At 47.1% G+C, this 22752-nt stretch overlaps 1 protein-coding gene across 1 annotated transcript in view; it reads right to left on the bottom strand.

Annotated features, from left to right (window-relative positions):
- The window catches only part of TRMU (tRNA mitochondrial 2-thiouridylase), an 88361-nt gene extending 70569 nt beyond the window's left edge, over window positions 1-17792 (bottom strand). Inside the window, exon 1 of the mRNA XM_082256972.1 lies at window positions 17556-17792. Coding sequence (XP_082113098.1) covers window positions 17556-17637 — 82 coding nt within the window. The 5' untranslated portion in view covers window positions 17638-17792. The remainder of the gene's footprint in view (window positions 1-17555) is intronic.
- Window positions 17793-22752: the final 4960 nt, after the last annotated feature.

The following is a 22752-nucleotide window of genomic DNA, read 5'->3' as shown; positions in this document are numbered from 1 at the left end:
TCACTCGCGTCACTAAACTGCTCTTGGACTTCACGGAGGGGCATCTTATTCTAGGCGGGGATTTTAATGTCCCACTTATGCCCCTTCTTGACACCTCCACGGGTAGATCAACAATATTGCCGTCTTCTGGTAAACGTATTTTGCAGACATCCCATAACGCCCATTTGATAGACATTTGGCGCTTGCAACACCCCTCCGAGAGGGATTATTCATTTTATTCTACACCGCACAAGAGTTACTCACAGATTGACTACTTCCTTATCCCACACGGATAGCTATATGCGATCAAGTCGTCGTCGATAGGGGACATCACCTGGTCGGACCACGCCCCAGTGTTGCTTACCTATTCTTTGTCGGATCTTGCAACATCTCATCGATATTTATGGAAGCTGAACGAAAGCCTTCTGCAATCCTCTGAAGTCCTGGCGGATATCTCCACCAAACTCCAGGCTTACTTTCCTGGCAGACTGCAATATGGGGACCCTATGGGAAGCTCACGAATCCGTCATTAAGGGGCTCCTTATCGGACACAGCTTTAGACTTAAAAAAAGAGCGCAATAAACAATTGACTCACCTTTTAGAAACACTCCGACGACTCGAATCCTGACAAACACGCTACATCTCTGCCGCTGGAAAGCGAACTTGTGCGCACACGTCAACAAATTGCCGACTTCCTCCTCTATAGAGCTAAAGCGGCTTTGCAGCGGAGCCATGGGCTAGGCTACGAGCTGGGAGACAAGTGCGAGAAACTACTGGCTCACTCTATACGTGACCCTAAACCCTTGAATTAAGTCCTCCATATTGTCTCTCCTCAAGGTCACAAAATCACCCTCCCAAAACAGATCTCAGGAGAATTTGGCCAATTCTACTCCTCCCTGTATTCTTTAGCCGACACCTCGCCCTCCACTCTGGGCATGGAAGAATATATAGCATCGTCCCATCTCCCTGCGCTTCCCGCTGAGGCTAGCGCACAGCTGGATGAGCCGATCTCCCCGGCTGAGCTCCAGCCGGCGATTGGTACCATGCAGTTGGGGGAAGGCCCCTGGGCCGGACGGCCTTATGCTCCAATACTATAAAGCCCTACTGCCCACACTGGGTCCGTATTGGGTCAGGCTTTTCAACTCGGCAAAAGAGGGCACAGCTTTGCCTAGGGACACCTTGGCGGCACACATCACTGTCCTTCCGAAGGAAGGGAAGGACCCCACCTCTTGTGGGAGTTACAGGCCCATCTCCCTGCTAAACATTGACCTAAAAATCTTCACAAAAATTTTGGCCAATCGTTTGGCCCTGCACCTTACTGACCTTGTTCACCTTGACCAGGTTGGTTTTGTTCCTGGCCGAGAGGCTAGGGACAACACCACTAAAGTACTAAACCTGATCCATGTGGCCAACGAATCCCACGCCCCATGCGTTTTCCTTAATACCGACGCAGGGAAGGCCTTTGACCGGGTCAACTGGCGCTTCATGTTCACGGTCTTTAAACAGGTCGACCGAAGACTGACCACGTTTGAAGAGTTCTGTTCGGACACGGGGTTTCTCCCGCATACATTTTCTTTAATGTACAGTCTACTGACCACCCCGACAGATGGGCCTCCTTTACCATGCCTGACTAAATGGGCGTCTGACTTAAATCGTACTTTCACGCCGATGCAAATGCGAAACATCCTTTTGCTCTCCCTTAAATCCTCTATATGCACCAATATCCAGGACACTAATTTCAAGTTGCTAGCCCGGTGGTATTACACACCCCACAAACTGCATAAAGTTTTCCCAAACGCGACGGCGGAGTGCTGGCGATGTGGTGGGGATAGCGGGACGTCGCTCAACATCTTTTGGTCCTGCCCAAAGCTATCAGTATTTTGGATGGGGGTCAGATCCATTGCTCAGAAAATGTTATGCCAGATGATCCAGTCTTCTTCCTACTCCACCTCTCGGATATCCCTGTAAGGAAGTACAAGAAATCTATTGCTCGTCACCTACTCAATGCAGCCAAGGCGTGCATTCCTTTACTGTGAAAAAGCCAATACCCCCCTATGGTGGCGTGCATTACTTTACTGTGGAAAAGCCAATACCCCCCTACAATGGCGGATTGGCTACGGAGGGTTCGAGGCTATCAGCAAGATGGAGGACCTGGTACTGACTTGTTATGGGCAACAGACCGCTAGGTTAATGCCTATGCCGGGAACTGAGGAAGCTCGATCCGCAGCCACCAGGGCATAGTGGAAGAACTTCACAGAAAATGTGTCTCCATAGAATGGTGAAAAAATTCACAAAGGTAGTAGTCACCAGAGAGTTCCGGTTGTGGCCTCAGTCAGCTCCCAACGTCACGCTGACGCTCACGAGGAGGGGGAGAGCAGCACCATGGGCGGTCACCCATAGTTCTTCCACTATGCCCTGGTGGCCGCGGATCGAGCTTCCTCAGTTCCCGGCATAGGCGTTAACCTACCGGTCTGTTGCCAACAACACTTATGAGTTGACAAAATTGCTGGACTTAACATACGATGCATCCGCTCCTGAAGAAGTGGATTTCATTCCATGAAACACGTAGAGCTTGCCCATGATGCATCCTTTATTTTTATATCTTTGGATTTTACCATGCTATTTGATAATTAGTGCTCCATTACAGTTTACAACCAGTCAGCCTTCTTGTATTTGATCTGGTCTGTCATCACACCATCTATCTGTTATATTACTGATATCTATGCCATTATGTTATTTTATACATGTTGATGACATTGTTAATAAAATTACTTTTATCATCATGTGAGACCCGCCTTATGTAATTTTACTTGTCTACGCACAAATTGTCTCCACACACTTCATGCAAAGTCCCAACCAAACTCCCCCCATACCCCTACCTTAATTCTTATATGACAACTGGCTATTATTAACATTATTATATTATATATGGTTTTACCTATGTTATACATGTGCCAGTTGTCACAATGTATTTTCCTATTTTCTCATTACTCCCCCCCCCCCCACTTTGCTAAAGCATCAGGGATGGAGGCACTTTGTCCTGGATGGGCAGTGCCTCATATAAAGTCCCGACTATTTTAATTTTAATTGATTGATTAATCAGTTAAATGTTATTTACTTTCATCTGAAAAGGAGGGGCATGCAGTGGATGGTACGAGAAACTTAGCATTCTGCTTTCTTGACGGTTAATGTAACTACTGTGGTGAATAAGCTACCGCCTTAATGTCCACACCCATGCCTCCCGGAATGTGGAGGCTCAACACTGTATACCATGTACAATTGCTTAGTTTCTTCTGTTTGTGTTCCTTGAATGTATTCATTTCACCCCGCTGTACTCTCCTCTGTCTCTCAATAAAGTAATATTTCAAAAAAATATGCACTGTTACTGTAATAATGACACTGGCACGGAAGGGGTTAACCTAGGGGTGATAGAAGGGTTAAGTGAGAACCTAGGGGAGTGTTTTCTAACTGTAGGGGGGAGGGACTTGTGAAATGATCACAGAGACCTGTTATCCTATATAGGAGGATCACAGGTACTCCGTGATCATTTCAGAGAGTGTTTACAACAGCTGACCGGTGTTCCAACTCAGTGGGGAGCGATCGCAAGTGGCCGGTGGCAATAGGTGCCGCTGGTCCCGTGCATCGGCATCCCTGCTGCCTAGTTCAATAATGCAGTTTTGGTATTTCATATGAACTAATTTGTTAATCGTTTGATTGTGGTGTTTGCCATTTATGTCTTGCCCTCAACCACCTTTCAATGGTGCTTGCCCTTTTTGTAAAGGTCCTCTTTTGGGATAAATGGTAATAAATCCTTTATGTGTTCTCTTAACACAAAGTTTACCTTAATGGCCACTAGATGGCATTGTTTTGTAATTGTATAGGTGTAAAAAAGGTATGGATGGGCTACTATACGGACGCTCGGGACATCAGTGGGCAGGTGTTGCTATGCTGGCATTTCCAACTGCCACATTCCTGGGATGGCTGCGGGGATCCTGTTTGCTCTCTGCCTGTCTTCCGGGATTTTTCAAGATGGCGCTGAAGGACTCATGGTGCATGCGCCTGACATCAGATCCGGCGCCATCTTGCGCACGCACAGATAGTCATATATCGGCGTCCACACCTCCAAAGGCGCCATTGGATGCCTGGGTGGTGGGGGGGGGGGGGGGATACAAACAGAGCCAGGCAGTGACCCTTTTCAGCATTGCTGTGCTCTGGGGTGAGGATGCCTACTAATGCCATTGTGTACTGAGACACTAGGTAAGATCTATATATATACCTAAATACGCCACTATTTGTCTTACCACCTCTAGTTAAAAATCTGATTTCTGGCTGATCTCTGCCCCTCTTTTACAGAATATTGAAGGTTTATTTGGCCATTATTTGTCTTGTTACCAACTATTTAAAAAGGGACCTTACCATTCTGCGGGATTACAGGCCTACTAATGGGACTGCTAAAAGCTTTAATAATCGGCTCACTACTTCAGTCCAAAATTAAAATTGTGTTCCCCATCTATTGGTATGTATTGTCATTTCCTATTTTTGAAATGCATTTAATAATAAAACCTTTTTGTCGGCTATAACATAATTTTCAATTTGCATCCTCTCTCAGCTGTTACTATTCCTGGCTTGATATATTTTCTAATACACCTGGAATCTACCTACTAGTGTCTCAAGTATCTTTGCTGGTTAACCCATTGTACACCATTTAGATGGGTATATATTTGTAGGACCTATATCCCTTCAAGAGGACCCATTAGTGTAAGCATTCTTTGATGTGTGTGGCTTGAGAACATATACTCAAATGTAATGGTTTCCTATGTAATTTATTTGTGATGAATGATAAATATTTTTCTTGTAGTGTTCTTGAGTGTAGTTCATAATTAAACTCCTGAAGAAGCTAAACCATAGCAAAATATGTAGAGTAAAATTGATTAACTGCATTGCACGTATAAAACAATTCCTTTTAATATAGCTTTTTATATTTTATACAAATAAAAATATTTTTTTAATGTTATATATAAATAAATATATACTTTTTTGTGTACCAACACCTTAAAAACCCCCATTTATCCCCAAATGTCTCTTATCTATTATTTCTAAGGGGTGTGGTGCCTATGCCTATTGGATATTTAGCAATTTGTTCAAATATTATGTACAATCACCGTGTCCGTACATGGATCGTCGCTGCTGACCCTGCCAGATCTTCATCCCTCTAGGGACAGCTTAACAGGCAAAAACCTTAGTTAGACTTAACGGTAACAATATTTCTAAGAGTCTTTAACCACTTAAGCCCCGGAAGATTTTACCCCCTTCCTGACCAGGGGGTATTTTGCGATTCGGCACTGCTTGACTTTAACGGACAATTGCGCGGTCGTGCGACGCTGTACCTAAACTAATTTGATGTCCTTTTTTTCCCACAAACAGAGCTTTCTTTTGGTGGTATTTGATCACCTGTGCGATTTTTTGATCACGCGCTATAAACAAAAAAAGAGCGTCAATTTTGCAAAAATAACAATATTTTTCACATTTTTTTTATATGAAATTCCCCCCAAAAAAAAAGTAAAAATCAAAATTTTTTAAAATTTTCGGCCAATTTGTTTTATGCTACATATGTTTGGGAAAAAAAAAAAAAAAAAAAAAAAAAAAAAAAAAAAAAAAAAAAAAAAAAAAAAAAAAAAAAAATCGCAAAAAGCGTATTTTGATTGGTTTGCGCAAAAGTTATCGCGTTTACTAACAAAGGGAAAGATTTTTGTCATTTTTGTTGTTTTTTTTTTTAACGCGTAATGGCGGCGATCTGCGATTTTTTTGCGGTACTGCGACATTGGGGCGGACAGATCGGACCCTTGACTGACATTTGTGACACTTTTAGGGTTACCAGTGACATTTCTACAGTAATCAGTGCTATACATATGCACTGTTACTGTAAAAATACACTGGTTGTGAAGGGGTTAACTTTATTTGGAAGGGAGGGGCTGTGTGTATCCCTAGGGGCGTGCTTTCTACTGTGATTGGCTGTGGCTTGAGCTGTAAGGACACTGATCAACGGATCTACATACTAGATCTGTTTTATCAGTGTCTTTACAGCGAGGAGAATGACAGGCAGCTTGTTTACACAAGCTGCCTGACATTCTCCCTCTCCCCCGCCGAGTGACCGGCGGACATCGGGTCCGCTGGTCACACGCGCGGGGGGGTCCGTGACCACGCGGGAGCGCGCCTCCGGGGGCGCGCGCTCGCTCCCTAGACCCTCACAAGCTAGTGACGTAGCCCTACGTCACTTTGCCTGTGAGGGGCTGACTGCCGACGTAGATCGGTGTTAGGCAGTCGGCAAGTGGTTAAAGAGGTTGTAAATCCATAAAAAAAAAAAAAAAAAATATATATATTTTTTCCAACCTGAAAGAGAAACACATAATGAGCTAGTATGCATCGCATACTAGCTCATTATGAAATACTTACCTTAGAACGAGCCCCCGCCGTGCCGCCCGCTTAGCTGTATGACGGGCGATATGTTCTTTTTGCCTGTCTTCCGGGATCGCGGCATCCGGCCATCCGATTGGCCGGAGCCGCGGCGACGTCACTCCCGTGTCACTTCCGGCACCAGCGGCCGTTCCTTCAGAGCGCATGCGCCAGTGATGTCACTGGCTGCATGTAAGGTAAATATCTCCTAAACGGTACATGTTTAGGAGATATTTACAGTACCTATAGGTAAGCCTATGATAAGGCTTACCTATAGGTAAAAGTTGCAGAGGAGGGTTTACTTCCTCTTAAAGGACAGCACCTGGAGAGAGCGTATCTCCACCCAATTTCCCAGAAAACACTGCAGTCACCACTTTACAGCCCGGACCCTTCCACCATGGCCTCAGTTGTTATTGAGTACCTCCAGCCATGCTGAAAAATGTAAACAAAACGGCAACACCACCACAGTAAATACAAATCAAGGGAGGGTAATAGGTGCTGTCCTGAAAGACTCCTAAAAATACTGTTACCGTTAACTCTAAGGTTTTCCCAAATCGTCTTTCAGAACAGCACCTGGAGATAAGCAAGAACTTACTCTAGGTTGGGACCACCGCCAGCAGAACCTTCCTGCCAAAAGATTGCGCCGTTGCTGAAAGCAAATCCATCCTGTAATGGCGGGTAAACGTAGTAAAACTCCTCCAAGTAGCTGCTTTGTAGATTTGCTCTGGAGAAGCCCCTGCTCATTCTGCCCAGAAGCTGCTATCGCTCTGGTTGAATGGGCCACAAACACCTATGGGAGGATCCACTCCCGAGGCCACATAATATTCTCTAATGGCCAACTGAAGCCACCTGGCTATAGTATTTTTATAGACCCCCCTAAACCGTTACACGCCCCTAAAAATAGTATAAACAAGGAGTCTGATTCTCACTGACCCTCCTAGCCAAAGTCACTGCCACTAACAAGCTTACTTTTAACAGCCAGTCAGGAGAACTAGCTGCAAGCAGGCAGACTGAACGTGTGTGGGATGGATGTCAGGCTGTGTTCTGCTACCTTCTACAACCACTGTGAGTTCCGACTTCTCCCTGCCTATGCCTTCTATTGTATGTTTGGTGATGTGACTATCGCCCACGCCCACAGCACGATAGTCGATATCACATCGACTATCCTTCAGCCCTACTGGGAAGGGATCAGGTTTGACTTCTCTGTTCAGGAGCCAGCCCAGACTTTCCAGGTGGCACTCTGTCCTCCCTCCTCCCACAGTTGAAAAACCGTCACTGACTCTTGGGGGGTTGATTGGGAGGCCGGAACAGAACCTCTGTCCTACCTCTACCCCTTTGAGACCTCCATGGTCTTTTGTATCCTGCTTCCTTAGCAACCTGGGTCTGGTGAAAGGACGAAAATTATTTTTAACCTGTGGCGTTACCTTCTTTTTGGCTGGAAAGGCTTTTTTCTTGTCTGCCATTCTGTCTAAAACAGCCTCAAGATCAGGGCCTAACACAAGATCCCCCCTCGAAAGGAAGACCACACAGCTTCACTTTGGAGGCCCCTGACCATGTCTTAACCAACTATGCCTTACATGCAGCGTTTACTATTGCTGAAGATCTTGCGGACAATCTTACAGATTCTACAGAGGCATCGGCCATGTATCCAACTGCTTTATGCAAGACTGGAAAAGTGTCCAGCAGATCCTTACGAAGGGTCCCTGCCTCAATATGCCCCTTCAGTTGTTTAGCCAATGGTCCAGATTCCTGGCTACTACAGTTGAAGCCATCGCCGATTTAAGATTAGTTAGCGTAGAGTCCCAGGCCTTTTTTAATAGGGAATCCGCTCTCTTACCATGGGGTCCTTCAGTACTCCCACATCCTCGAACGCTAGATCCGTATTACTTGAAACTTGGGAGCAAGCCGCATCGAGTTTGGACCTCTTGTTCCAAACCTGGGCACTATCCTCATCAAAAGGGAACCTCCTCTTTGGTGATCGAGAGGAAAAAAAAGGGGCCCTCTCTGGATCTTTCCATTCCCTTTTTACAGCCTCTGACAGGACCCTGTGAACCGGGAATACTCGATGCTTAGTGTCGATTCACATTTAGGCGATGCGGGAACGCTGCGAATATACAGCGTGTTCCCGCATCGCATCCGCACAACAGGCAGTTCACACTGCCATATGCGATACGCTGGGGGTGTCAACTCAGAGTTAACGACACCCCCAGATCAGATCGCATATCGCAGTGCGATCTGAAAGTTCGCACAGAATCGGATCGCACTAGTGTGAACCACCATGCGATCCGATTCTGCTGCGGACCAAAAAAAGGGTCCTGTGCGTGTTTCAGTGCGATTGCGGTGCGAATTCAGCCATACAAACTGTATGGCTGAATTTGCACCGCACAGACATCGCATGTAATTTTAGGAGCAGTGCGCGCCGAATTACATGCGATCTCTGTGATCGCACAAATGTGAACTGCCACTTAACCTCACCCATACCATGATACATCTCATCATGCAGAGATAACTGAGCTTTATCTTCTTTAATGTCTAGGGTGGTATGAATGGTCTTTAAAAGGTTGTCCACCTCTTCCAGGAACAGTCTATAACGTGAGGAAGACACCTTCTCCTCACCTTCCACTTCGTCTGATCCTGGGGAAATACTTACCCCCGCTCCTCTGAATCACTTTCGCTAGGGACAGAAGTGGGGGGGGGGGGGTGGACTAGCTGGTGGATTTACCGCTAGATTGTGCTACCGGACGTTTATCCAAAAAGGATTGAAAAGTGTCTGCCAACACTTTCTGGAAAGAAGTGAGAAGCTCACTGGGTTGGGCAGAAGAATTTGCAGAGGACGTCTCCTCCTTGATTATATCTGCTATACAGGCCTTACCAAAAGGCTTGGTCCAGGAGTCCCTAAGCGTACCTTTACAGGAGGGACATTTCTTCTTGGAAGGAGAGGGGAAGAATATTTGGCCTTTCTTTGGCTTTAGCCTGAAAGACACCAAACGACCATGCACAAACATAACATTCCCACTAGAAGACCCCCTGAAAAAAGATAGTGAGAACAACAAAAACACACCATCAAATCACTATCCTAATCACACTCCCTAATTAAGACACTGGAGTGTGATACAGGCTCCCCACCTCCCCCCAAAGAGAAGGAAAAGAGAGGGAATAACATCGACCCAGCGTAATCAGTCAGGCCTCTACCTCGCCTACCTGGGTCTGGCTAATGTTGGTGGCTCCTGCTACCACCCCTGGTTCGCCTGGATCCATTGCTGCAGAGGGCTCAGTGGACATCCAGCAGCTCTATTTTCAAAATTCCCGGTCCTTTTGCTGCTGCAAGGACCGGACATACACCAGCAGGGGCCGCCTCCTCCCGCTGCATTGCAGCAGCTGGAACCAGAAGCCGTAGAATGCCGCCAAAAGTCCCTCTTCACCGGAAATTACGTCGTCCGCCACCCAGAACGAGTGAAGAGCCTGCAACACGAGAACTGCGCCTGCCGCAGCCTGCTCTCCAAGCCCTAGACCCCCTGGTCTCTTAGAGCGGAACCTCCGCTCGCCCCCCCCTCGCCGGGCTCGAAGAAGAGCAGACTCCGGAACACCCCCCTCCCGTCAGGGGGGAGGGGGGGTGCTGGGATAGCTCGCCAGTAAAAAATCTAAGCATACAAGTTTGCCCTTCACCCTTCCCCACCTGGAGAGAGCATAGCACACCCTTGATCCCCTGCAGTGCTTCCACCATGGCGTAGGAAACACTACAACTGAGGCCAAGGTGGAAGGGTCCGGGCTTTAAAGTGGTGCCTGCAGTGTTTCCTGGAAAATTGGGTGGAGCTACACTCTCTCCAGGTGCTGTCCTGAAAGACAATTTGGGAAAAAGCTTTGGGCACTGCAGCTTCCACATATATTTGCAAACCTTCTGTTTGTAATGTGAATTGTTAAACGGGGTCGATTTGGTTTGTTTGCAGGCTAGCTAGTAAGCACGCTGGGAAATTCTTGAGGGAGAGGTCAGCCTCTGCATAGTAACATGTTTATTTATTATAGGTACTTACAGTATCTCACAAAAGTGAGTACACCCCTCACATTTTTGTAAATATTTTATTATATCTTTTCATGTGACAACACTGAAGAAATGACACTTTGCTACAATGGAATGTAGTGAGTGTACAGCTTGTATAACAGTGTACATTTGCTATCTCCTCAAAATAACTCAACACCCAGCCATTAATGTCTAAACCGCTGGCAACAAAAGTGAGTACACCCCTAAGTGAAAATGCCAAAATTTGGCCCAATTAGCCATTTTCCCTCCCTGGTGTCGTGTGACCCCTTAGTGTTACAAGGTCTCAGGTGCAATCGCTCTCACTCTCTCATACTGGTCACTGGAAGTTCAAAGATACACCTCATTGCAAAGAACTCTTTGAGGATCTGAAAAAAAGAATTGTTGCTCTACGTAAAGATGGCCTAGGTTATAAGAAGATTGCCAAGATCCTGAAACTAAGTTGCAGCACGGTGGCCAAAACCATACAGCAGTTTAACAAGACAGGTTCCACTCACAACAGGCCTCGCCATGGTCCACCAAAGAAGTTGAGTGCATGTGCTCAGCGTCATATCCAGAGGTTGTCTTTAGGAAATCGACGTATGAATGCTGTCAGCATTGCTGCAGGGGCTGAAGGGGGGGGGGGGGGTCTGACCTCATATTATATGGTTTTGGTAAGTCTAAAGGAAAAGAAAATTGGATAGTGTGCATCCAGCTTTAGGACATGGATTACTGGAACCATGTCCTGTGGTCTGATGAGACCAAGATAAACGTATTTGGTTCACATGGTGTCAATCATGTTTGGCGGCAACCAGGTGAGGAGTACAAAGACAAGTGTGTCTTGCCTACAGTCAAGCATTGTGGTGGGAGTGTCATGGTCTGGGGCTGCATGAGCGCTGCAGGCACTGGGGAGCTACACTTTACACTGTTATACAAGCTGTACACTCACTACCTTACATTGTGGCAAAGTGTCATTTCTTCAGTGTTGTCACATGAAAAGATATAATAAAATATTTACAAAAAATGTGAGAGGTGTACTCACTTTTGTGAGATACTGTATATAGCACTGAAAATTTACACGGCACTTTACATATACAGTATATTGTACATCCACATCAGCCCCTGCCCTCAAGGATTTTACAATCAAAATGTCTCTAAGGGTACGTTCACACTGAACGCGGGTTTGAAATCATGCGAGTTGAGCTGAATTCGCACGATTTCAAACCCAAATTTAAGTGCGAATTTGAGGGAAATGTGAAAGACATCTGTGCGGGTTCATGCACAGATGTCTATTGAAAATCGCCCCTGAAGTCACCAAAATTAGTGCAGGAACCGCAAAGTCTGTGTTGCTCTGATTGGGACAGTGCGGTTGCCGGCAATAGGCTGCAATTTGACATGTCACATCGTGTGTGAACAGGGGCTACTACTCACATTCACACATACACATACACATAATAGGGCCAATGTAGACAGGAGCCAAAATGACTTCCCAGCATGTCTTTGGAGTGTAGGAGGAAACCCATTCTAAATACGGGTGTATCATATTACAAAAAGGCGAACTTATCCTTTAACCACTTGGACCCTAGGACTTTTCCGGCACTTTTCGTTTACATGCAACAATCAGTATTTTTTTGCTAGAAAACATCTTAGAATTCCCAAACATTATATATTATATATATATATATATATATATATATATATATATATATATATATATATATATATATATATATATATATATATATATATATATATATATATATATATATATATATATATATATATATATATATATATATATATATATATATATATATATATATATATATATATATATATATATATTAGGGATGCACCGAAATTTCGGCCACCGAAATTATCGGCCGAAAATGAGCCTCTCTCATTTCGGCCGATAATGGGTTAACAGTGCCGAAAATAAAAATGGCCGCCGTGGGGAAGGAGGAGGGCGCAGCGCAGCGCAGGGCAGGTTTCAAAAGTCCCGCCTCTGGCCGGCCGTCCGCCTCTTAATAATGTCCCTACTACTCTGTGCATTATGAATGGACATACTAGGCGGGGGGCGGGGAGAGCGGCCGCTATAGAGAGAACTATTGTGATCCTTCACTGTCAGCTCCTCACGTCTATGTATGAATGAGAACTGAACTGAGCTGACACCGGGCGGGGGGGCGGGCGGAGCGGCCGCTATTAGCTGTGACTATGTGAGAGCTTCTCTTCCTTGTCAGCGGAGATACGTGCCTGTCAGGGAAGTGAAACTCTCACATAGTCACAGCTAATAGCGGCCGCTCCGCCCACCCCCCTGCCCGGTGTCAGCTCAGTTCAGTTCTCATTCATACATAGACGTGAGGAGCTGACAGTGAAGGATCACAATAGTTCTCTCTATAGCGGCCGCTCGCCCCGCCCCCCGCCTAGTATGTCCATTCATAATGCACAGAGTAGTAGGGACATCATTGAGAGGCGGTGCCGCCGGCCAGAGGCGGGACTTTTGAATGCAGGAGAGGACACCCGAGGAGGAGGACGCTGAGGCAGTGGGGGAGGGGGGAGGGGAGCTGAGGCAGCTTACCAATGCTATTAGTATTATGAGGCATGAGGGGTTAATGTATTGTCACTGCTGGTCACTCATCTATTAGTGACTGACCAGTGGCAGTTAATTAACCCCTTTTGTGCTGCATTAGTGCAACCAGTGTCAGTGTTAATTAACACTGGTTGCACTAATGCAGCACAAAGGGGTTAATTACCTGCCACTGGTCAGTCACTAATAGAGGAGTGACCAGCAGTGACAATACATTAACCCCTCATGCCTCATAATACAAATACCATTGGTAATTAAATTAACCTCTTGCCAACCCATCACAGTACATATACTGTGACAGGGTGGCAGCGACAGGTGTAGGTGTACGTCGCTGCCTGTTTTTGGTTTATGTCCCTGTTCTATCCATTTCAAATTTTTTTGGGGGAAAAAGTCATTTTCGGTTTTCGGCCAAGGGCATCCTGCATTTTCGGTTTCGGTCCAAAATTTTCATTTCGGTGCATCCCTAATATATATATATATATATATATATATATACACACACACACACACACACACACACACACACATTTTTTTTTTATAGCAGAGGCTTTCGAGAATAAATTGGTGGGTTTTGCAATTTTTTTTTATGTCACACAGTATTTGCACAGCGGTTTTTCAAACATAATTTTTTTTGAAGAAAAGAAACATGAAACTTTTGAATGGTAATGCAAAAAAACACAATGTACAACCAGATTGTTGGTAAAATATAAAAGATGATGTTATACCGAGTAAAAAGATACCAAACATTTCGCGATTCAAAATTGCACACACCCGTTCAACGGAGACAAACTGAAAATTTTACTATCCATAGGCGACGCTTTAAAAGCTTGCACAGGTTACCACTTTAGATTTACAGAGGAGGTCTGGTGCTAGGATTACAGTCCATGATCTGACATTTGTGATGATACCTCACATGTGTGGGACCAAAGCTGTTTGCATGCATGTGGCACAGACGCATGCATTCACCTTTGCGTGCGAGCATGTGGGGGGGGGGGGGGGCATGGGGCACTTTAAATTCATTTCTTTACACTGTTGCTTTCATTTTTCTATTTATTTCTCTAACAAAGATGTATTTAGTTTAGGTTAGTGTTACAAGTAAATACATAGAAAATTCATTATTAAAATAGTACAACATTTTTTTTCTTTATCACCTTTATTGCTGTCACAAGGAATGTAAACATCCCGTGTAACAGCAAAAGGCATACGACAGGTACTCTTTATGGAGAGATCTGGGGGTCTATAATGCCCCATACACACGTGCAGATTATCTGAAGACTTTTGTCTGCAGACTTACCAAAACCATATAATATGAGGTCAAACCTAAACACTTTCAATTTGTATGCAATCCGGCAGGCCCTTGCACTACATAGAAAAGGTAAATCTGCAGATAATCTGCACGTGTGTATGGGGCATAAGACCCCAAATCTCTCCTCTGCACTTAAAAGCATTCAAACCACCAAGATCTGTGAGATCAAATGCTTTTGATTTTTAAAAATGGTGCAGTTGACATCCGGGTTACCTGGAAGTGATGTGACATTATTGCCTCCAGGTTATTAAATCATAAAGCTCAACAAGGCTGATCCAGTAGATCGGGACTCCCAAGGGGACAAGAGATCCCGATAAAGCCACGGAACACGGAAGGCAGTGGGGGGGACGGGGGACGTCCCCTCCCACTACTTGTAAAAGTAATCCAGTGACTAGCTAGCTGCTAGAATTGCTTTTACAAGAGGGGCATCATACCGGTAAAACTACTTGAAGTCTAGCTATGTACACGTATGGAGGTACAGATGGCAAGTGGTTAACCCAGGGGTTACGAGCTCAAATTTTACCAAGGACTGTATCAGCAGTATGGTTGCCCTCAAGGGGCCAGTTGTATCTGTAGGAATATGCAGATCTCACGAGTGCAGGGGAATCGGGGGTGCGCTGCCTACAGAGTGCAGGGGAATCGGGGGTGCGCTGCCTACAGAGTGCAGGGGAATCGGGGGTGCGCTGCCTACAGAGTGCAGGGGAATCGGGGGTGCGCTGACTACATCGTGCAGGGGAATCGGGGGTGCGCTGACTACATCGTGCAGGGGATCGGGGGTGCGCTGACTACATCGTGCAGGGGATCAGGGGTGCGCTGACTACAGAGAGCAGGGATCAGGGGTGCGCTGCCTACAGAGAGCAGGGATCAGGGGTGCGCTGCCTACAGAGAGCAGGGATCAGGGGTGCGCTGCCTACAGAGTGCAGGGGTGCGCTGCCTACAGAGTGCAGGGGTGCGCTGCCTACAGAGTGCAGGGGTGCGCTGCCTACAGAGTGCAGGGGTGCGCTGCCTACAGAGTGCACGGATCGGGGGTGCGCTGCCTACAGAGTGCAGGGGTGCGCTGCCTACAGAGTGCACGGATCGGGGGTGCGCTGCCTACAGAGTGCAGGGGTGCGCTGCCTACAGAGTGCAGGGGTGCGCTGCCTACAGAGTGCAGGGGTGCGCTGCCTACAGAGTGCAGGGGTGCGCTGCCTACAGAGTGCAGGGATCGGGGGTGCGCTGCCTACAGAGTGCAGGGATCGGGGGTGCGCTGCCTACAGAGTGCAGGGATCGGGGGTGCGCTGCCTACAGAGTGCAGGGGATCGGTGGGTGCGCTGCCTACAGAGTGCAGGGGATCGGGGGTGCGCTGCCTACAGAGTGCAGGGGATCGGGGGTGCGCTGCCTACAGAGTGCAGGGGATCGGGGGTGCGCTGACTACATCGTGCAGGGGATCAGGGGTGCGCTGACTACATCGTGCAGGGGATCGGGGGTGCGCTGACTACATCGTGCAGGGGATCGGGGGTGCGCTGACTACATCGTGCAGGGATCAGGGGTGCGCTGCCTACAGAGAGCAGGGATCAGGGGTGCGCTGCCTACAGAGTGCAGGGATCAGGGGTGCGCTGCCTACAGAGAGCAGGGATCAGGGATGCGCTGCCTACAGAGTGCAGGGGTGCACTGCCTACAGAGTGCAAGGGTGCGCTGCCTACAGAGTGCAAGGGTGGGGGGTGGGCTGCCTACAGAGTGCAGGGATCGGGGGTGGGCTGCCTACAGAGTGCAGGGATCGGGGGTGGGCTGCCTACAGAGTGCAGGGATCGGGGGTGGGCTGCCTACAGAGTGCAGGGATCGGGGGTGCGCTGCCTACAGAGAGCAGGGATCGGGGGTGCGCTGCCTACAGAGAGCAGGGATCGGGGGTGCGCTGCCTACAGAGTGCAGGGGTGCGCTGCCTACAGAGTGCAGGGGTGCGCTGCCTACAGAGTGCAGGGGTGCGCTGCCTACAGAGTGCAGGGGTGCGCTGCCTACAGAGTGCAGGGGTGCGCTGCCTACAGAGTGCAGGGGTGCGCTGCCTACAGAGTGCAGGGGTGCGCTGCCTACAGAGTGCAGGGGTGCGCTGCCTACAGAGTGCACGGATCGGGGGTGCGCTGCCTACAGAGTGCACGGATCGGGGGTGCGCTGCCTACAGAGTGCACGGATCGGGGGGGGGGTTCTTGCTTAGTGCACGGATCGGGGGTGCGCTGCCTACAGAGTGCAGGGGTGCGCTGCCTACAGAGTGCAGGGGTGCGCTGCCTACAGAGTGCAGGGGTGCGCTGCCTACAGAGAGCAGGGGTGCGCTGCCTACAGAGAGCAGGGGTGCGCTGCCTACAGAGAGCAGGGGTGCGCTGCCTACAGAGAGCAGGGGTGCGCTGCCTACAGAGAGCAGGGGTGCGCTGCCTACAGAGAGCAGGGGTGCGCTGCCTACAGAGAGCAGGGGTGCGCTGCCTACAGAGAGCAGGGATCAGGGGTGCGCTGCCTACAGTGTTGCATCTCTACCTATTTTTACCCCTCCCTACGTAGGTGACTCTAGTACCACCCTGTGTAGGTGGCGCTCTCTACTAGCCGTGTATTTGGCTCTGTTGTACCTCCCCCTGTGTAGGCGGCGCTGCCTGTCAGGGAGATCATCCTCACATTCAGGAAAGATCTCTTACACTTGGAAACCACTGAAAACAAATCTGTCCCTTGTAAACACAGAAGGGTTCTGTGCTCACAAGTGACAGCGGGGAGGGAAGGGTGAGAACTGGAGGGCCACATAACGAGTTCTTGCGGGCCAGATTCAGTCTTGCGGTTGACACATGTGCTGTAACCCTTGCAGTTCAGGAGCAGCCCCATTGAAAGGAATGATTTCTCCTTTCCCCAGAGGTCAGCTTGAACAAATGATCAGATGTGACATTGTTCCAGTGTGATGTGCAGGAGAGGTGAGCTGTGGGGTGCAGTGATCACAGATCAAATGATGGATCACAGGGCACTGGACGCACCCCCCCCCCCCCCATCCCAGTCCTCCTATGGGGGTCACTATACACCATCCATGTGGAAGGACGCCTATGGTTGTATCATCCTGCTTCCTGCACACAGCCCTCCATACACCGCCCTGGCCAGGAGCTCCCCCTAGCTGTACAGTATGGTAAGAGGTGATGCCCTGTGCTGGGACCCCTGTATACACCTCCTAGTAGTAATGAATGGCGCAGTGTCCTGTCTGTCCTCCTCACCTCTCCTCTTCAGCAGCAGAGCCGCCACAGCACTGTCCACCCCTCCGGACATGGCACACACCACCCGCCGTACCGCCTGCATGCTCCTGACACAGCCCTCCACCTCTCTCAAGGACAGAGCCTGCGACCGGCACAATTCATGGGAGGTGCAAGACACACAAATCACCGGCCAGAAACTTCTACCGCGACCGGGAGTTCCCACGTCTGTTTTATGGTAATGCCATCAGCGGCCGCTAGGTGTCAGAGCTGTCCTACAAAAATACAGAGGTGACCTGCTCTGGGTCACCGGATGTTATATTCATCCGTCAAAGTCAGTCAGCATGGGGGGAGGAGCTTAGATGTGGTGAGCCTCTCATGCGCAGGAATAAATACACCACAAAGCACCAAACTTTCACAGCAAAGCAGGTTTATTGCACAATAATGGAACTGACAAGGAACATATGAACATACATTGAAGGAATTCTATTTTCTACATGTTATAGATGTAGCACACTCCTAGGTAGGTGTTAGAGAGAGAGTATAGTTTGTGAATCCTGTCTGCTTATCAGAGGGATTGCAGGTAAAGCCCTGTACACACGTACCGATCGTCGGCCGAACGATCGGCCGTCTTTTGTCCAGGGCTGTCGTGTCTGTTGAAAACTGCAAAAGACTGCACATGAATTTTGTCGGCCAACAACAGCCAACTGCAGAAGTGATGTCATGTGATGGTTAACTTTCCGTGTCTTTTTTCTTTTCTGAGCATGCCCAGTCTTGCTAATCTGCTGTCTGTTGTCCGAATTCTGTACTGACTGGCGAACAATCGGCCGTTCTGGTGTTGGCCAACAAAAGTTTTAATGCCTGCACGACAGATTCTGTTTGGCCAAAAATACGCTGTCGGCTGTCGGAAGCATCATACTAACAAGCCTACAATCGACCGATCGTTTGGCGGCCGAATATTTGCGGCCGACAATCGCTATGTGTGTACGGGGCTTTAATCTATACTGTTCTCTGCCTACCAGACAGCAGGATCTGCTAGTGAGGTCTGCTCATGGTGCATAGCTGCCGACATTTCCAGGGACACTTTGCAGCACAGCTATCAATTACCACACCCACTTCCCGAAGCTCCACCCACTCCGCATAATTAATCTCCACCTACTTATCATCAGATTATAGGGTCTACTCAATATAGAGAGAATTACAGGAAATTGAAAATGGAATTTCAAACTTAAGGCCAAAGTAGCAGAGTTGGAATAATTCTCCCATTCAGCTGCACTACTTCTGCCTAAAGTTTAACATTCTCATCACAATTCCCTGCAATTCTGAAGTGTGAAATGTTTTCAGGTGTGACCATAGAAAAAATTTAATATGTAAATATAAATAAAGTGCAAGGTGCAAATAAGTACGATAAAATTTAAATATACTATCTGGTATAATTAGGTTTAATGGCGCCAGGCGGCCATCTTTAATATTGATTGGACCCTGGGCAAACATTTTCTTGGGCCCTCCCAAATGCACTTCTCAACTATTTGCAGGCAGTGCCGGCTCAAGAGGCAGCTGCTTTGGGCCCCACAACAATGATTGGGCCTGGGGCAGCTGCCCCTTTTGTCCTGTGTTAAAGACAGCCCTGGGCGGTGCCATTAAGTAACTGCGCATGCGCCCGCCCAGCCGAGCTTGTACGAGCTATCCCGAGCCCGGCAGGCGTCAGAACTGCGCATGCACAGTTACAATGTCGGCCCGCAACCATTTTTTTTACGGGCACTGGCTGCCCGTAACGGGCATTTATGGGCAGCCCTATATACGGGTGCTTGCCGGGACAATGAAAATTACCAAGGACAGGCTTCTATTTGCTGGGACTGTCCCTGCAAAAATGGGAAAGTTGGCAAGTATGATGGTGTCCCGGAGCAGCTTAGTTTGTCTGAAGTGTTTTACACTGGTCCAATAGGGAGGCATATTGGAAAGTGGGAGGAAACCTGGCGAATGAGTGTACAGGCATTTAATACAGCCCTGGTGATTTGGCAGAGGAAAGTGCCTCGGTGCATGCTGGGATGCTGTATAAAAGCCAGGAGCATATGTTTATGGGGTCTTTCGTCTGGATAGCGGAGTCCCGGAGGGAGGGGGCGGCTGCCTCCTCTCTAGAGGTGCCATGCTGCCTCAGGTAGTCAACCTAAGGGCCTAGATAGCTAGAGAGGAACTTAACCCAGAGGTCCTGTGGAGCTGACTGAGAGAGGAGATGCTGGAGGATCTGATTCTGCAGTACAGTGAGTACAGATATCTGTCAAGAAGCCTGACCTGAGGGGGGCCACCCCTGCAGCTAGAAGAGTCCACGTTCCACATTAATTACTAAAAACCAACACCCCTGGACTGTTTATTGAGCAACGAGCCATTGGGAGTAAGGATGAATGTTTGAACTGTACCCTAAGTGGCTATGTGCTGGTAATCAGAGGAGGCCCAACAAGTCATCATACAGCAAGCCCTATGGAGACAGTGCTACATAGAAATACAAATACAAGTACATGCAGGGCTTTTTTTCAGCAGGAACGCAGGTCTGGCAGCTCCAGTACTAAATGTATGTAATAGCAAGGGGTGTGAAGTGTGCTGGAGGGTCTATTGATGCTGGCTGCTGGGGGATCTATTGTTACTGGTGGGGATCTGTTTTTGCGTGAGGGTCTATTGTTGCTGTGGTGGATCTGTTTTTTTTCTGGGGTCTTATGTTGCTGATAATCAACTATTGAGAGAGAGGTCTATTGTTGCTGTATGCTGGAGGGTCTATTGATGCTGGCTGCTGGGAGATCTGTTGTTACTGCTGGGGGTCTAATGTTGCTGGGGTGGATCTTTTATTGCTGGGAGTGGTATTTTGTTGCTGTGTGTGGGTAACTATTCGGGAAAGAAATTGGCTGCATACCTCTGCCGGCCCAATAGATTTATTGAAACATGTATAAAACTGCCACCAGGACAAGGACACAGACCATAGAAAGGTTGACGTGTTTTATACTGACAACGTGCTTTTTGAAAACCTATTTACATGGATGCGAGCTGATGCTAGCACCAAGTCCCACCTGTCCTCAGGATTACACCTCTCACCTGGAGCAACAAATTGGTCTCTCTGTTTTCCTTTAGGGGAACTATTGTTGCTGGGGATGGATCTTTTGTAACTGGGTGGGGTCTATTGTTGCTGGGGGGACCTATTGTTTCTGGGACCATGTCCATTGTTGCTGGGGGAGTCTATTGTGTGAGAAATCCATTGTTGCTGGGGGACCGTATGTTCCTGGGGTGGGGTCTATTGTTGCTGAGGGGACCTAGATTTGTCCATCTGAATGTCTGTGCTGAAATCGAGACTCATCAGACCAGGCAATGTTTTTTCCAATTCTCTATCGCCAATTTTGGTGAGCCTGTGTGAATTGTAGCCTCAGTTTCCTGTTCTTAGCTGACAGGAGTGGCACCTGGTGTGGTCTTCTGCTGCTGTAGCCCATCTGCTTTAAGGTTCGATGTGTTGTGCATTCAGAGATGGTATTCTGCATACCTTGGTTGTAAGAAGTGGTTATTTGAGTTACTGTTTCCTTTCTATCATATCTCTTCTCCTCTGAATTCTGACATCAACAAGGCATTTTCGTCCGCACAATTGCCGCTCACTGGATATTTTCTTTTTCAGACCATTCTCTGTAAACCTTAGAGATGGTTGTGCTTGGTTTGAACTTCAGCAAGTTGTCTTCACCACATCTAGATGTCTAAATGCATTAAGTTGCTGCCATGTGATTGGCTGATTAGCAATTATTACAAATACAAAAAATGCTGAAGGCTTAAAGGGTAACTCCACTTTCGTGAAAAAAAATCGCAAATAAAAAACAAAATCAATATTGGATATACAATTGCGACTCAAATCATATTGTAAGTTGAATGTTATTAAAAATGACCTTTCCTTTTCAATCTGCAGCTCTGTAATTTTCTGTAAAATGAAATGCAATATAGCTACCTGGAGGCGTTCTGTACACAGAATATTCTGCTTGTGTGATTGGCTCACTGATTTTCCCAAAAGCCTACAGTAAGGTACAAGTCGGATTTCAGGCATCCCCTGCAACAAAAATTTCATTTTTGGTGAGATACTCCCAATAGGAAATCACATCTTAACCCTTTTGCCGACCGCCGCAAGTACATATACTGTGGCGGTCAGCCCCGGGCAGGCAAAGTGATGTACCGGTACGTCACTAGCCTGGGAGCCAATAGCGGGCCTCGGCTCGGCTATCAATAGGAAATATAGACTTAACACCTTGTCAAGCAAGGGAAAATTGTTTATATATAAAATCTCTAAAATAACATGTGTTATTAGATCGAATCAGACGTGCACATGACCAAATCGGAATCAATCCAAACAAAACATTCAACCATACACACTACCAAACTGTAAGTTAAATATTTACACATTAAAACTACAGATTAACATTACTAGAACTGCTACACCCTAACCAAACAACATATCTTGCAGGAGGTGGCTTTGGTTCTCGCTGTTAACTAATGATGCATACCAAAATCATACACGGAACAAAAAAACATATATGTACGTATATTTATTTTTACCACATTGATTAATATCAGTGGTAACTGAAACTGTGAACTAACTCATTTGTATATAAATATTACAGAATTGGTGACAACCACCCTTGAAAAAGGCTCAAGAGGAAGCCGAAACGCGTAGGGACAAACGCAGGAGAAATCTCTACAGAGATTATCCTAAATTGTCACCGATTTCACATATGTCACACAACTTTCTGACTTTGGACACTCTTTCACTTGGGTCTATCACCCAAATACTCACAATTATGTACTTACCTGTATCATATTTAAGATATTAAATATTCTTTGTTTTTACAAAACAATATCTTTCAAAATACTTCTACCTGCCTAAAAAGTCCCACCCAACTTGGCTTGAGGTACCAACCCACAGATACAAACCTTTCAGGGACGACGGCAAAACTCACACCTTTCTAGGCTAATAGTGATCAAAAACTTTATATGATTTTTGCAAAATTGGCTTTTTTTTTTTGATTATAGCACATGATCAAAAAATCGCACAGGTGATCAAATACCACCAAAAGAAAGCTCTATTTGTGGGAAAAAAAAGGACTTCAAAATCGTTTAGGTACAGCGTCGCACGATTGCGCAATTGTCCGTTAAAATCACGCAGTGCCGAATCGCAAAATACCCCCTGGTCAGAAAGGGGGTA

This window comes from Pelophylax lessonae, assembly GCF_965119305.1.
Source record: "Pelophylax lessonae genome assembly, chromosome: 4".
NCBI classification, from domain to species: Eukaryota; Metazoa; Chordata; class Amphibia; order Anura; family Ranidae; genus Pelophylax; species Pelophylax lessonae.
This window is presented reverse-complemented; position numbering and strand designations above follow the sequence as displayed.